This window comes from Muscardinus avellanarius (genome assembly GCF_963383645.1).
Source record: "Muscardinus avellanarius genome assembly, chromosome: 20".
NCBI lineage: Eukaryota > Metazoa > Chordata > Mammalia > Rodentia > Gliridae > Muscardinus > Muscardinus avellanarius.
Window position 1 is genome coordinate 34,452,540 of NC_137806.1, and position 16,753 is coordinate 34,469,292.

The 16,753-nt window shown below is 47.3% G+C and overlaps 1 protein-coding gene across 1 annotated transcript; it reads right to left on the reverse strand.

The window, feature by feature from the left end:
• Positions 1-13,562: 13,562 nt before the first annotated feature.
• Positions 13,563-16,088, reverse strand: MAP10 (microtubule associated protein 10; the record flags this gene model as incomplete). The annotated part of the gene is made up of 1 exon (XM_080717238.1): positions 13,563-16,088. One exon carries the CDS (start codon positions 16,086-16,088, stop codon positions 13,563-13,565), a length of 2,526 nt encoding a protein of 841 aa, XP_080573364.1.
• Between the last annotated feature and the right edge of the window lie 665 nt (positions 16,089-16,753).

Below are 16,753 nucleotides of genomic sequence, written 5' to 3' on the forward strand. Positions count from 1 at the left end.
ATGCCTTGCTGTGCTCCTTGGGCACTGGCCTGTCTCCAAGCAGACCCTCTCCTGTGTTGGCTTCCAGGATGCGCCATCTCTCAGACCCACTGGAGAAAAGAGAGGGTCTCCAGAGTGGTCTTAAAACATTTCCCGATGTGGCCACACCCAGTTACTGTTCACTAGGAGAGCGATGTGTTTTGTTTTAACTGAGAAGTGGGATCAAGCTCATCAAATCACGGTGCTCCGTGGGGAGTCAGGGCTTCCCCAGAGAATGGACTCTGTATACCAAGATTCCTAGATGGTCATTACCACCCCTCTAGATCATTTAAACCATGCAAAGAAGTTTGAAACACATCCCTAGCCACAAAGCTTATCACACAGCAGAGAGGAATAAACCAGACATGTGAAGAATACTTGCAATTAAGACTCGGAATGCTAAGCAGTAAGTTAACTGTGCAGATTGCAGACGCATCCCAAGGAGGAGAGGCTGTGCTGTAAGATGGGCCAATGCAGCCGGCGGCATCCCCTTGCCTGACGGTTAGCAGTAGCAGGGGATCCTCCAACATCCCTGCTCGGCCGGACACATTTTGAATTCTTGAGTTTTGACCACATCATTCAGTGATTAGTCTCCAGGCCTTAGACCAAAAATGTGAAGCTTTGAAATAATTTTCCTGCGATTGCAATAAAGGTAATAATTTGATTAGCATTTGAAATGTTTTTCCACTGGGTTTTCATGCCTTCCTTTCTTTCTCCTTTCTTTCTTTTATTCTCGAGCATATATAATGGAAAACATCTTTGTAATTATTCCCCAGCACTGCAACTTTAATCTCCATTGTGTAATTGAAACTTCCTTCGCAGCTAAGTGGTTTTTCTGGCTTCTCAACAGGCTCCGAACATCTAAACGCTCATCGTTCCCTCGAGGGGAAGGGGAGTAAAGATGTGTGTGTTCGTACATAAAACCATCTCTTTGGTTTTATTGCCATTTGTGAACTTTTAAAGGAAACACAACTTACTTGTTTCCCCACTTGAGTTTTTAAGCCTCTGCGTGTTGAACAACTATTTATTGAATGTAAGTTCGTACTGGAATACACTAGCAAGATAAAAACTGTGTTAAAAGCTGGAGAGAATGTGGTGGGAAAGACAGTCTTTGTCACCAGAGACTTACAGCCTAGCAAAGAAGACGGACGATAAGTGAGTCAAGGGTATAAACAAATAGGAAAAGACCCTGTTCAATGTGAATGATTATATGTCGTAATCACGATAAAGGGATTCACCAGGTGCAATGATAGAAAGTAATGGCTGGTGGCAAAGTGGAGTTCTGAGGCCCATTTTGATGGGCCGGTCACAAGGCCTCTCTGCAGAGGTGGCGTTTACTGAAAACCTGAAGGATAAGCAGGAGTGTGGAAGGGGACTGTGACCAGTGCTCTCTGCAGCGAATGGGAGTTCCCAGTAAAGGAGACAGCATGGGCAAAGGTCCTGAGGCATGAGTGCACTCTATACGTGCAGGGACTGTGGGGGATGTGTTCCTGGAGCGCCATTTGGAGTGAGGCCTGAGGAGCAGACAAGATGCGATCCCACGGGGCCTTGGTGGCCTTTGGAAAGGAATTTGGATTTTACTCACAATCTCAGAGGAAGCCCCTAGTGAGTCTTAAGCAGATAGAGCATGTGGCCTGGCTTATGTTCCTCAGTGATTACTTGACGAGTAACAAGCGGGAAGCCCACGCGGGAAGCCCTGCTTAGCCGCGCAGAGAGGAAATGGCTTCTTTGATGTGTGTAGGAAGTGGCGTCCACAGGATGGGCTGGGCTGATGGGAGGTGCAAGGAAAGGGTGCCAATCAGGCCTGAGTGTCGCTGAGCCTGGGAAGGGTGGCGGGTAGGCCTCCCGGCCACGGCTGTACAACAGACAGGACGCCGGCAGCAGAGGGCCGGGACAGGGGGCATCTGCTAAGCGGCCAGGGCGCTAGAGCCATTTGCTCCTCCCCCCCACACCTCTGCCCGTCACCCTCCAACCTTCAGGACATCCTTCTTGTTTCTGTGAGTCCCAGCTTGCAGCCCGCCATTCAGAAGCACAGGTGACTGGCCGGGCCGGGCTGGGCATCTGAGGCGGGATCTTACACTGTCCCCAGGTAGACAGGGCCAGCGCTCCGCTAGACTAGAGGCTGCCCCGCCGGCCACCCGTGGCTGCTGCTGGTGAATGCAAGACCCATGGCTGAAGGTCACGGACCCCTCCACGGCGACCACTGTGCTGGGAGAAGAGGCGGCGCAGAGCGAGGACCTGGGTCCAGGAGTCACAACGTTTCCATAGTAACACCGGGACGCAACTCTCCTTTCCATCCTCATCCCTCAGGAGCTGGCTGTGGAATTCTCCGGAGGCGGCGTGCATGCCTCGCACTATCAAAAGGTTAAATGCAGGGGCCACGCGAGGTGGCGCACGCTTGTAATCCCCACGCTTGGGAGGCGGAGACAGGAGGATCGTGCAGGTTCAAAGCCAGCCGTGCTGGCTTAGGAGACCCTGTTTCCAAATAAAAATATAAAAATAGGTCTGGGAGTGTAGCCCGGAAGTAGAAGGGTTTCCAGGAACCCCAAAACCACCAAAAAAAAAAAAAAAGTTAAATGCAGATGCAGATATGAGAATCTAGCTTTCTCCAATTAAGCACAGGAGAATCTATCTCTATTAAGCCGAATGTTGAAGAAATTGCAAAACTATAAGACAGTGCCACTCTTTTATATTTTTTTTTGGAAATTTATTTATTTGGGTTTTTTTTTTTTTTTTTTGGTGGTACTGGGGGTGGGACTCAAAGGCTTCCTACCTCCGGGCTATACTCCCAGACCTATTTTATATTTTATTTGGAAACAGGGTCTCACTAAGTTGCTGAGAGCTTCATTCAGTGGCCAAGGCTGGCTTCGAACCTGTGCCATCCTCCTGTCTCAGCCTCCCAAGCACTGGGACTACAAACCTATGCCACCACGCCTGGCTATTTATTTTGTATTTTAAACATACCATCCATGTTACCAATTACTTTACTAGTATTACTTTTGTTCTTTCCTTTTTTTTTTTTTTTTTCTTTTTTCAGTACTGGGGATTAAAGCCCAAGGCATTCTACCATTGAGCTACGATCCAAGCCAGCCAGCTCTTTCTTTCTTTCTTTCTTTCTTTCTTTCTTTCTTTCTTTCTTTCTTTCTTTCTTTCTCTTTCTTTCTTTCTTTTTTTCTTTGCTTCGAAACAGGGTCTCCCTAAGTTGCTGAGCCTGGCTTCAAACCTTCGATCCTTCTGTCTCAGCTTCCCAAGTACTCAGTGAGACTACAGGTGTGCACCAATACCCCCAGCCTAATAGGACTCCTAAATAATTCATTAATATGATTTTTAATTTCTCATTTTAATTTCTAATAGAACAAATGGTAGTAGATAAAATGCACATAAACATATGGTTTGGGGAATCCTCAATAATTACTTGTTTTATTTTTTTATTTTTTGTTTTTGTTTTTGGTGGCACTGGGGGTGGAACCCAGAGGCTTTCTACCTCTGGGCTATACTCCCAAACCCATTTTTTAATATGTTTTTGGAAACAGGGTCTCACTAAGTTACTGAGAGCCTTACTAAGCAGCTGAGGCTGGCTTCGAACCTGCGCGATCCTCCTGTCGCCTCCCAAGCGTGGGGATTACAAGTGTGAGCCACCACGCCCGGCCTTAATAATTACTAAAAATATAAAAGGTCCCTGAGATAAAAAAGAATTAAGGATTGCTGGCTTAGACAATGTGAAAAAAAAAATCAAGAAAATGGAGAGTGGACTTGTCTTACCCGATATTAAAGCCTTAATGAAGAAAAAATTAAAGCGTCGCCTACCTGTCAATCTGTGGCTGGGATGTAAAGAAACAAGAGCTCTCTTGTGCTGCAGGTGAGCCAGGGATTGGCGCAACCAATCGAGTGATGGTTTGTAGGAGTGCGATGTCCCCCATTAGGTGTGAGATACAGCCACCAGAGTAACGGCTACCCTGAGGGGTGTAAAAATTTGAGAAGAAACAAAGGGGCTTCCAGCCCCCATCTGTGTTTGGGGGATGGAGACAGAGAGAGAGAAAGAGAGGGAGAGAGAGGGAGAGGGAGGGAGGGAGGGAGGGAGGGAGGGAGGGAGAGAGAGAGAGAGGGGCCCAGAGTCAACAGTGGGTTAAACCTGAATGATGTGTATGTACATAGGAGTTTGTTCTGTTTATTCTTCTGAATGTTTAAAACATCGCAGAATAAAAATGAGTGAATGGAACAAAAGATTTGAGCTCCTCCACATGTATTTACACCCTCGTAAATTCAACAAAACTGGTTGCCTGTAAGGAGACTGTTAGAACTCACATCCAGGTAAAAGTGCTCTACAGAGATACCTAGCCACCCTCCCTCACTCCGGTAATGCTAAAGGATGCTCCATGTGGGGCTTCATGACTAAGCTATTTGAAGACGTGCAGTTGAAGCACAGAGACCAGACCATCTCCATCTTCTGGTGCCTCCCAGGAGGTGCCATATGGTGGAGTAGCTATCTCCCAGAAAATATTGCTACCAAAGTGTGCCTCCCGGGGATGCCGGCTTTCATAACCTACCCCGCTCATGAACTCGGAGGATGGTCGATGTCAAGAATGGGCAGGATACCTCACCAGTCTGCAGTTATCCTCCCAGGGGAACTCAGATGAACTGGTCTCAGAAATCACCACAAGAGTGTGAGTCTAGGGATCAAGGTTTATTCCTTGTGATGTCAGAGGACCAAATAAGTCAGCTTCTTAGATCGTCATTTTCAGTGTCTTTACCTCCAAATTTCTGGATGACTCAGTAGCTCTGAGCCAAGCAGTATGGGACACCCTGTCGTATAAGATACAGACAGATGCCATCTTTAACCACTGTTTCTACTCAATTCCACCAACACACAATGAGCATATATGCGCTTTCCAAACTTCATGTTCAAAGTTACTCTGCAATGGAGGGTATTAAGAGGTGTGGGCTAAGTCACGAAGGCTCTGCCCTCAGGAATGAGATTAGGGTTAGCCTTATAAAAGGGGGGAGGGAGAGGAGGGAGCCCACCTCTCTTGCCGTCTGTCCCATCCACAGTGTAAGAGCATGGTGTTTCTCCCCTCTGAAGGACAAGCTCACGAGGTGCTGACTTGGAAGTGGACATACCTCCCCAGACACTGGACCTTCTGGCACCCTGGTCTTGGACGTCACCCTCAGATCTGTGAGAGTGAATTTCTGTTCTTCATGCATCACTCACCTTGTTGGCCTTTGTTATGGCAGCACACAGACCACTGCGGCAGGAAGGGCTTGAAGACCGCTGGCTGTTTTTCCATCAGGGGCACAGAGAACACTCTAGGACAAGTCTCTAACTCCCTACACGACTGCAAAGGCCGCTCTTGGTTATGTAGATATAATAAGAATCATATCCCTTGACCTTAAGAATCCTTTCTGTGAGTGGATGGAAACAGAGAGGGAAGGTAAAATTGCCTGGGTGAAGGCGGGCTTCAGAAAAGAGCTCAAGCTGTGACCCTTCCCATTGAGAAAGTGGCGACAATCATTAGAAACGCTGATGTTTAGGGTAATTTCAGTCACAGTTATCTGGCAGGAAAGGCCCTCGAAGGCTTCAAGGAGAGCGAGCAAAGTCAGAATTCTCATGTGGGATCTCTGCTGCACCTCGAGCACATGGACCATTGCAGCGGGAAGGCCTTGAAGACCGTGTGACTGTGAACTGGTACGCAAGACCAAAGCCACCCATGCCCTGTGACTCCTACAGGAGTCACCACCAGGGAGGTGACAGATCTCCAAATGCAGCACGCACGGGAAGCCACACAGTCAGAACAGAGGAGTTGGTGGGCAGCTCCCCTGACTTGACGTTCTTAGTCAGAGAGGTCTCAGGAGCGAGTTAAGGCCGAGGAAGCATCTCTACGCTGAGATGCACTTGGGGCGGTGGAGTTCATGAAGTTTGAAGCTGGGTTTCCTGCTAACAGGAATATGGAGTATGAGCTAGCTATTGGAATGTAATAGCAGAACCATCATACCTGCACATCTGTGGTGTCTGTAGTCACCATCATACCTGCACATCTGTGGTGTCTGTAGTCATGTAGGCCATTCTGGCTCCTCGTATCTATCTCCACAACATCTGCAAAGCAAACCGTTTCCACAACTGAACATTACTGCACAGATCTGCAGCTAGCCTAAAGAAACATTTTCAAGAGGATGAGTCTTCAAAATGATTCCAGAAACCACCTTCACTGAGAGAATAAACAGATAACAGCCAATGGCTACGCTGTTCAGTGATTCTACATCCTGCACTGAAAATACCGTACGAAGAATTGCATGAGCCCTACCAACAAGAGTCACCCAGAGTACACATTTCAGAAGCCACATGTGTCAGTAGTATGAAATGTAGGCATTTTAGTTCATACGGTGAACATGAAATTTAAAGGAATATTATCACGTTCCGGAGAGGAAGCATACCACTTAGGCCCAGTGGGCTCGAGTATAATCCACGGTCACCCTGTCCAGAAGGGTGGTGCTGGATTCTACGTGTGCCTGGGTAACAGAGGAAAAAGTCTGTGGGCGATTTAATTTATCTTCACCTGCTCACAGTGACCACAAGGGCCAGCTGCACAATTTGCAGGTCACGTGCCTTTTACAAAGGGCCTAAAATATAAAGCTTTTTTCTTTCTTCCAAATATGCAAATATGTCTCTTGGTTTGCCATGGTGGTGTGCTTTTTTTTTTTTTCTGGCATTTACATTTTCTATTGCTGCACAACAAATTAGCTGCCTAAAACAACACCTCATGCTATTCTCATGATATTCTGCTAATGTTAACCGTGTGGACAGGGCCTAGCCCTGCTTAGCTGGGTACCTCATCTAATCCTTATAATCCTATAAGTACTAGTAATGGCTCCACCTACAGATGTGAAAAATGGAGTCCCGGAGGGACTTGCCTGAGGTCAGAAGGAGCCAGGACTCAAACAGGTCTGCGACTCTAGTCCAGACAGAAACACCTTTCCTGGGAACAGAGGATGAATTCCCACAGCTCTAAGTAAGTTAACTTTTGGTTAGTGGTTCAATATAAATGTTATAGAATGCCTGCCAGACACACAATTTAGATTTGTTATATTCCCAGTTGACACATGAAAGAGTATTTTCTGCTAGAAAGAATTGAGTAGGAGGCAAAAGATTAGGAAGCCTCATTTTTTGGACTGTGTACCTTCCTTGTAAGATGAGGAAGCTGAAGTCAATGATTGGTGAAGTACTTTCTATCTCCAAATCCTAAAAACTCACGCTTCTGTTCCTAAAGCTTTCTAACAATTTCAGCTCTTTTTTTTTTTTTTTTGTGGTATTGGGGGTGGAACCCAGAGGCTTTCTACCTCTGGGCTATACTCCCAGACCTATTTTATATCTTATTTGGAAACAGGGTCTCACTAAGTTGCTGAAAACATCACTAAGTAGCTGAGGCTGGCTTCGAACCTGTGCGATCCTCCTGTCTCAGCCTCCCAAGTGGGGATTACAAGCGTGCGCCACCACTCCCGGCTTCAGCTCTTTTTAGTATCACACCTAGAATCAGATGTTATCTCTCAGCATAGAGACGGATACGTCTTTTATACAGGAAAGCCTACAATTAATCAGTTTGGCTAAAAGATGACACACAAAAAAAAGACACAAAAATAAAAGGGAGGACTAAAATCTAGCACAGTTTCTCACTCTGGGTTTTATCCGAAAAACTGAAAGCAGGATCTTAGAGATGTCAGCACTTCTACATCCACAGATGTCTTATTCACATTAGCCAAGATGTAGAAATGACGGAAATGTCCATCAATAGATGAGTGGATAAAGAAAATGTGATGTGTCCATACTATTCAGCTTTTTTTTGTTTTTTTGGTGGTACTGGGGTTCCTGGAAACCCTTCTCCGGGCTACACTCCCAGACCTATTTTATCCTTTTTTTATTTGGAAACAGGGTCTCCTAAGCCAGCACAACTGGCTTCCAATGTGTGCAATCCTCCTGTCTCTGCCTCCCAAGTACAGGGACTACAAGCGTGCGCACCACGCCTGGCTCTATTCAGCTTTTTAAAAATAAGGGAATTCTGTAATGTATAACAATAGGGATGAACATTGAAGTCACAGACACCCACTGCATGATCCCATCGCATGAGGTGGCAGGTCAGGTGGATGTAATCAAAGGGTAGAATAGATTAATCAAAGAGAGGTTGGGGCGAAGGGGAAACGGAAATTGCTAACCAACAGGCGATGAAGCTTCAGTCAAGCAAGATGAATAGAATAAGCTTTCCAGATCTGCTGCACAATACTGGGCGCAGAGTCAACAGTAATGTATTCTACACTTCTACACTTAAAATATTCCAAGAGGGAAGACCTCATGTTAAATTCTCATGCCACAAGAAAATCAAGTTGGAAGTTTGCATAATTATAGGCTATTGCTATCCAGCCTGCTTCTAGAAATGATGTCGGTATCAAAGGAACATTCATTTGCTGGAAGTTGTGCTGATAATCTTTCAGCTGCCCTGCGAGACTGAGACAGATGATGAATATGGAAGACAGCCTTGGCTTCCTCCTTTATGAAATGACTCAGCTCACAGGGCTCCAGGGAGGATGGGATGCGGCCCTGGAAGTCCTTGGTGAGCGCTGAGGTGCTAGTCCTTGGAGGAGGCATTAGTGTCAGAATTAAGACAACAAAGCCTTCTTCATAAAATCGCATGCCTGGCGCCCCTACTTTCCAATGGAAAGCAATTTGAGGGAGACCCTGCCTGTCACCTGGTTCTTAGAGGTGGGCAGTACAATGCAGCCTGTGATCAGAGAGGCAGGAAGAGACTCCAAGAGATCAGACACTGCGGAAAAGCAGCACCAGGAGGGAGGGAGGGAGGTCTCACCTGGAGCCAGGAGTTCCAGCTCCTCAACACTTGGCCGCAGGCCACCACTGAGGATGGGGTGACAAGGAGTGCCCTCTAACAAAGGCCAGATGCCCACGTTCAGGACGATCTCTGGCTGGAAAGGTCTCCTCCCTCAGGCTAACAAATGCAGTCCCAAAGTTCTTTAAGATTCTGAGTATGAAAGCAGTCATTTTCAGGGCAGCTCTCTCACAGCAGGCTCCTTCTGTATCTAAAGCGACCCATTATTTTTTTTTGTTGTTCGGAGTCCAGAATTTAGTCTCAATTCTCTCCACAGAGTTGACGTGGAAATCACAAGTTTGAGAGACAGTCGATGGGTGCGAGACTCTATAATTGCATGGATTCCCTCAGTAAAACAAAACGCAAAGCCCCTGAGGACTTAAGTGGATCACTGGGTTGAAAGGAGGGGCTAAGAGCCCCTGTGTCTTTTTTCTTGGAGTTTAGACAGGTAGATTCTAGGGCTACATGACTCCTCCTCGTAGGTCTCAGCTCAGTGCTAAGACAAGCATCTCTCTTTCCCATTGCTCTTGTAGCCCAACTAGACCCTTCAGAAACAAATATACTAAAACAACAGAAAGCAAAAAGGAAATGAACAACCCATGCTATATTCCCAGTAGTCAAGCCACAGATGGGCTTTGGACCCTGCAGGCACCACGCCACCGGCTCACCCTGGACCTGTCAGCCTGGCCATTAGCTCGCCTAATGTGCCCTGCCCTGTGCCTGGACAAGCACATCCTACTAAAACCCAAACCTTCCCACAGATCCCTGCTGCCAACAGCTCTCCTGCGCTCTACCTGACTGAGAGGCTGAGTTCCACACGTTCCCGCTTCACGCCACAGCCTCTGCTCTGCTCCCTGCACCGATTGGCTTTCTCACTAGGTGAGAAAACTGTGTGACTGGGTGGAAGGCAGCTCTGGGACCCCCCACCCAACAGAGCCCTACACTCCAGCGACAGTTAGCTTAGTGTTCATGGAAGGGGCCTGCTGCCCGGCTCGGTGGCCCTCTGACCTGTGCAGTCTCTTCCCTAGCTGGACTTCTGCCTCTTACGCTGTGGGCCTCTGCCCTGCTGTGCTATGAGAAAGTTGTTTAAACATGTTGGAAGGGTTGGTTTCCTGACTGAGTTTTAGTGGAAAATACATCTCCCTAGGCAGAAATATGGTAGTATATTCTCTGTAACATCACTCTGTGAACCTCTGTCCCTCACACCCCAATCACCGTCTTACTCAATCTCTGCACTGATCCTGTAATGCTTTCCCAGGAAGGTTAACATAACCAATGATTCAGCTCTGTTCATCTACCCCAAGACCAGTCTCATCTCTGTCACTGGGATTAAGACTCCCAGTAAAACCGAGACATCTGATACTCTGGATAACAGTTTTTCTCTTGGCTCCAAACACCTCTTCTAGCACATGAGCTTTACTCAGCCAGCTTCTCCGCTGCACTTAGGGCTCCATCTGCTCCAGCTGTCCCAAGGGCTCCTGCTCCTAGGTCCTGCTGGCTGGGTTGGACCCAGGTTTTTCTGGGCTGTTAGGGAGCATCACTTCTCCGGGAGCACCACTTCTCTGGGAGCACCCCTTCTCTGGGAGCACCCTCACTGGGCTGTTGGAGAATGGATTTCTAACCTCCCCTTCCCCCTTTTCTTGCATCAACTACCCCCCTACTTCATGTCTTTCAGAAGTTCCTCAAACTGGCATGTCTGTCTACCACCAGCGTTTTCCAGTATTACTCTGGGCTCTTATTTCTATATCTCTTTTGTGGCCCCAGTGGAATTTGGCAGGGAAGGGCCATACTTTTTCCTTAGCACACAATTTTGAAGTAAATTCTGAGTTTTCTAACTATTCCTAGAATGAATATGAATACACACACACACACACAGAGTTTGAAAAACAAGAAAATACTTGTCCCACTAAAGCTTGGCTGTCTAACCTAATGAGGCTCATGCTGAAGCTGAAGTCAATTTCCACCCGAGAGGTCAAATCCCTGGATAAAATCAGTAAGAATACCTTGGTCTTTTCTTTTTCTTTTTCTTTTCTTTTTTTTTTTTTTTTTTTTTTTTTTTTTGCGGGTCTGGGGATGGAACCCAGGATCATTTTACCTCTGAGCTACACCCCCTGCCCAATTTTTTATTCTTTATTTTGAAACCGGGTCTCACTGAGTTGCAGAGGGCCTAAGTAGCTGAGGCTGTCCACGAACTGCAATCCTCCAGTCTCAGCCTCCCAAATGCTGGGATTACAAGCATGTGCCACCACGCCCGGCTAAGAATCCCTTGGTCTTGACCACGTAAGTTTTCCTTGCATCGTGTTAGGTTAAAAAAATGAGAAGAATCAAGCAAGTCTTAGTTTATATATTGTCATTCTTCACAACTCTCTGTATATTCTAACCAAAGTTAAAACATAGACAGCCTGAAGAATGACTGTTTTCTGAGCTGGAGGACATTTTGACTCAAATTTAAATGTTGGTCACATTTGCTTCTTGCTTTCTTTGTTCTGAAATTTGCCTTGCCAGTAACAGGATGAAGCAATGAAGAAGCTTTAAATTCATGACCTCAACCTTTGTGCTTGTACAAATGAAAGTCCATTTCCTTTGTGTAATTTCCATAATAAATTAACTGCCTGTGCATGAAAAAATATATAAATCAAGATGTGAAGGGGTGGATCACAGAAAGCCACAGATGTGTGGCAGAAGTTTAGTTAATTGTTCTTTATGTCTGCAGATATTATCAACAGCATGCATATGAATGGAGGTGGTGAAAACAAGACACTACATGCATCTTCAGTATTCAGTGTGGTACTGATGCTTATGGCTTAGGAGAATGGGTGTCAGTGGCGGTAAGTCCTTTAGGCTGTTAGAATGCCTCTGGTTCAATCCTCAGCAACACACACACACACACACACACACTCAAAACACAACTACATGAAGATATGTTTCACTAGATTTGAGATACAAAAATACCACAGTTGTAGAAATAAGTAATCATGAGATAACACAAAGGGAAGCTTATTCAACTACTCCTTTTTGAAAGGTATCTTGGACACACTGAATTAATCATTCCCCTTACCTGTTCTCATCACAGATGACTTACTCTCAAACCTACAGAAGTTGTGTTTTGTGTGTGTGTGTGTATGAATGAACCCATGGACATTCTACCTCTGAGCTACATCCCCAGACTTAATACTTTGAAATAGAGCCTCAGCAATAAATTGCTGAGGTTTGCTTCCAACCTGTAATCTTCCTGTCTCAGCTTCCCAAGTACTGTGACTACAAGCATGTGCCACCACACCTGGCCCATCATTGTTCTTTTACTTAAAATATCTTATTGTCGCCGGGCGTGGTGGCGCACACTTGTAATCCCCGTGCTTGGGAGGCAGACAGGAAGATCGCGCAGGTTTGAAGCAGCCGTGCTTGCTGGCTTAGGAGACCCTGTTTCCAAATAAAAATGTAAAAATAGGTCTGGGAGTGTAGCCCGGAGGTAGAAGGGCTTCCAGGAACCCCAGTACCACCAAAAAAAAAAAAAAATCTTATTGTCTTATCACCTCTCCTATCTACTATTATGATCATTCAGAAGATACCTACATAATTATTTAATTACTTCTAAAGAAAGGAAAATCAGGACCTTGTTTCACATCCAAAAATACTACAGAGATATTAAAAAGTCCTAAAATTAAGGTATAACCCAGCTACAAGAAAATATATGCAAATATTTGAACACAGAATAAAGTCTAAATCAATGGCATAAATTATAAAGAAATGATCACCAGACTTTATAAAAACAAACTTCTACACATTAAAAATAACCAGTGTAACCTGAAATGACAAGCAATCAATTGAACTCCTGTTCAGGTAGTCATGATGGAAGACACCGTTTTTGGCATCCCTCTCCAGATGCTTCAGAGGACACCTGAAGGGTTTTATACTAGCAAAACAAAAATACTGTAGTCAGACATGTCCCAGTAAGGACTTTTGTTTCTTTTTAAGGTATTTGCTTTTCTTACTGTTTAATTCTGTGCCCTCCCACTAGAGTTTAAATGCCAGGCCTTCATTTTGTTCAACAAGTGTTTTTAGTGCTCCCCAACCACAAAGGACTGGTGTGTACAATACATAGGGTTCCTCCTGTCAGAGAACTTTAGCCTAGTGAAAGACACTCACTCATCAGGTAACATTCACACACTGGTCATGTAAAGATACAGAGCACTATGGGAACATATAAAAAGAAATCCAGCTACTGGGGATCCCAGGGTATGTGCCTGTTGTATCTACATAAGCTGCAAGTTATTTTAAAAGCAGGGGATAGATCTAAATACTTTGCTACTTTTCTGCATATCACACAGTAATTTTTCTACATTTGTTAAATAATTTATTCCTATTAACACATGGCACGATTCTTTTTAACTATCCTTTTTTCAGTGGTGCACAAGAAGTCAACTTTAGAATGATCCATACTTTTGGATAGATACTTTAGGAGAAATAATTTAGAAAAACATGCTTTTATTCTTAAACAACTTACAAAGAAATTCTAAGTTATAAGGTGATTTCATGATCAACAGAATGCAATCTAAACATCAAAAGAATGATAGGCTTACTTACATTCTTAAAAAGAACTATTCACATAATTTGTATACTGAAATAATACTAAAGTGCTTCAACTACACACAGAAAATGTTTTTAAAGTGTGTATTTTTATACAGTATATCCTGGAAGTTTATTCATTACTAATTCACAGATATCTTTGCACTGCTTAGAAATACGTAGTGAACCAACATCATCGTCCTCTTCAAGGTGATCTGATGTACTGCCCTCCAGGACCTTGAGTTCAAGTTCTGACAAATTAGAGGGCAGGTAAGAACTCACTTGAGATGTCTGCGATGACTGACTTTTTTCCGAACCCTTGCAACCAGTTCCCGATTCAGGCTTCACATGGCAGTCATGGCCTCTCTTTATGGCCTCAGAATGATGCACACTATTTCGGTCTATCTGGCTTCCTTTTTCTTCAGTCCAATGTGATGAACACAGACTACTTGTAGAACTACTAGATGCTTCCTCCCAACTTTTACCTCTGGTCTTTGAAATGTGAGACCTTTTTTGTGACAGCACTGGTGACCCAGCTGAAAACGGTGGGCTGAGCACAGAAGTCTTTTCACTACTTTTCCTCCTGGGCATTCTTGCCCCACTGGACTTGCTTGTATCTGGACTTCCTGCCCCTGGACTGCTACCAGCTCGGAAGCTTCTGCTGGTGTCCTCAGGGGTATAGAAGTCCTCAGAGTAGCAAGAGCTGGTGAAGTCATCCGAATACTCTAGTTCTGGGACGCTCTCATGCCAGCTATTTTTACTTGGTCTACTTTCACGTCTACCAGCAGCCAGAATGCCATTATCTGTGGCTTTAGCCTGCCTGTCATCCACTTCTTCACGTACAGTTCTGTCAACAATAGCATCCTGTTGGAAAACACATGGGGATTGAGTTTTCCTTTCCAATTCTCCTCCCAAAACACTTGTGTGAGTCAGTCTTTCTGGAGTAACGGAATTTGCAGGGCTCACAATCCCTTTCACAAAAGCATTACTGGTTCTGTTCCCACCACACTCAGCTGCACATTTCAGTTTCGTTACTTTAGTTGTGCTGGGCTCATCAATAAACCCACTAATCTGCCCAGAGGTATCAGTATTTTCAGCAAAAGATGCATCTGAATCTGTGTATTTATCTCTAGGCAGCGGGTGTGGCTTCTGACTTTGCTCTGCAAAGCCGAGTACCTTCACTTTGGATGATGGAATTCTCAATTTTGTGCCCAGCGGTTGTGACTGCATCTTCCTATACTGTTCTCTCCTTTCGTGTACTACCAGCATGTCTGGATTTGTTTGCTTTAGCCGTAGTCTTAGTGTATTTGTTAAGCCATAAAGTAGCCTACCCTTTGTCACTCTTTTGGGGGGGCTACCAGTGTTCTTCTCAAAGTGTTTACCTTTCTTAAGGTTTTCAGCTTGGTTCTTTTCACACTGAAGACTCACTGACTTGGTGGGCTCTTCCATCGAAAGCTTATCTTTCTTAGATGCAGACTGCCATGAGGATTGGGTAGAAGACTCTGATGCCTTTTTATCCTCGGTCTTATACAACCAGGCCAAGTGAGGGTGCACTTGAGTCGGGCTTGCCACGGGCTGGTTGTATAACAAGGACAACTCAATTAACAAAGCGTTTAGCAAAGGCAGCTGCCTTAGGGTATTAACTGTGCTTTGGTCAGCGGGAGGGGGGCATGGTGTCTGACTGACTGCTCCTGCATCCTGATCGCGCGGAGGGTTCACCCGCATTGGAGGGCTCTCCTGTGTTGCAGAATTTGTGTGTTTTAGAGGACTGGGGCGTGTTGGTGGACTGACGCAACTTTCTTCCTGAAGCGCACCAGGCATGTCCTCGAGTGCAGTCCTCTGGGGCTCAATGGTGATTGTGACCCGTGCAGGAGGCGTCTTTCCTTGCGTTATATGAGTGTAATACAAGGGAGGGGGGCAAAACGTGTTGGCCTCCAACTCCAGGTCTGCGCCGTCCTCACTGAGGGGGCTGGCAGCCGAACAAGCCTCCGCAGGACCGGTTCCGCCGCTCTCCGCCGAAGCCGGGCGGTCACCGCTGGCCTCGCTGTAGACACCGCCTTCTTCCCGGGCCTGCGGCGCCGCTGGGATGTCCGAGGCGCCCACAGACGCGTTCGCATCCTCGGGCAGCGGCTCCCCGGCCTCGGGAGCGGGGGAAGGGCTGCTCCGGGTCCCTGCGGCGGCGGGGCCGGGCCGGGGCTCGCCCAGGTCGGTCAGGCGGTAGAAGAGCGCCACGTCGCCGACGCGCCGGCCGGCCGGGTCCCGCAGGGCGAGCGTGGCCCTCCGGCCCCGCCCCGGGCCCTCGGCCCCGCAGGCCAGCTGGAAGTCGCAGGCCCCGAGCAGGCGCGGCGCCGGGCCGGGGTGGGGCTCCGGGCCGGGCGGCAGCGTGAGCAGCGCGGCGCGCAGCAGCGGGCGGCGCAGGGCGGCGGGGCGGGCGCGGAACACGCAGGCCTTGCCGCGCCCAAAGCCGATGGCGCCGCGGCGGGGCGGCGGGGCGGGCGGGCGCACCAGCAGCGGCGGGAAGTCCAGCAGGCGGAAGGCCACGGCGGGGCCCGGCGCGCGCGGCGGCGGCCCGTCCAGCCGCACCCAGTCCACCAGCAGCTCCAGCGCGAACAGCCGCTCGCCCGCCGCGGCCGCCATCGCCGTTGCCCCGCGCGCCGGAAGCTGCGGGCGCGAGCTCTCGCGAGAGTTGGGAGGAGAAGGCGCGGCGTTCTCGCGAGACCAGAGGGCCCAGCTCGCGAGCCGCGCCGGGTGGGCGGGGCCGGCGCTGGAGGAAAAGCTGCTCCCGGCAGGCCACTGCGCAGGCGCGGAACCCCTGCAGGCCACGCCCCAGGGCTTTAGAAGTGGATTTTGGTCCTGAAGATTGAACCCAGGGATCGTTTTACCTCCAAGTTACGCCCCAGCCTTTTTTATTTTTTTATTTTTATTTTGAGACAGGGTTTCACTAGGTTGTTAAGAGTTTTGCTGAGTTGCGAGGCTGGCCTCCTGTCTCAGCCTCCCAAGTGCTGGGATTACAGGCATGCACCACCACGCCCAGCTGCAGACAGGCTTTTTAAATTTTGGTTTGGTAGTGCATTTATCGTTGTAGATCCCCCATAATTTGGGGCCAGGTCGGATCCCAGAACTTAACCCAGGATCCTCGACCCACTCCAGCGTGCAGGCGGCCTGCGGGCTGGCTAACGGGGTAGGGCCGCTGGCCATGCCATTCCGAACAAGAGTCTTGCTAACTCACGGTGGGGAATGACTCACCTTTCAATTTCTGATCAAAGTCCTTGGCCCTCACCCTAAAAATGACCACCTGCCCT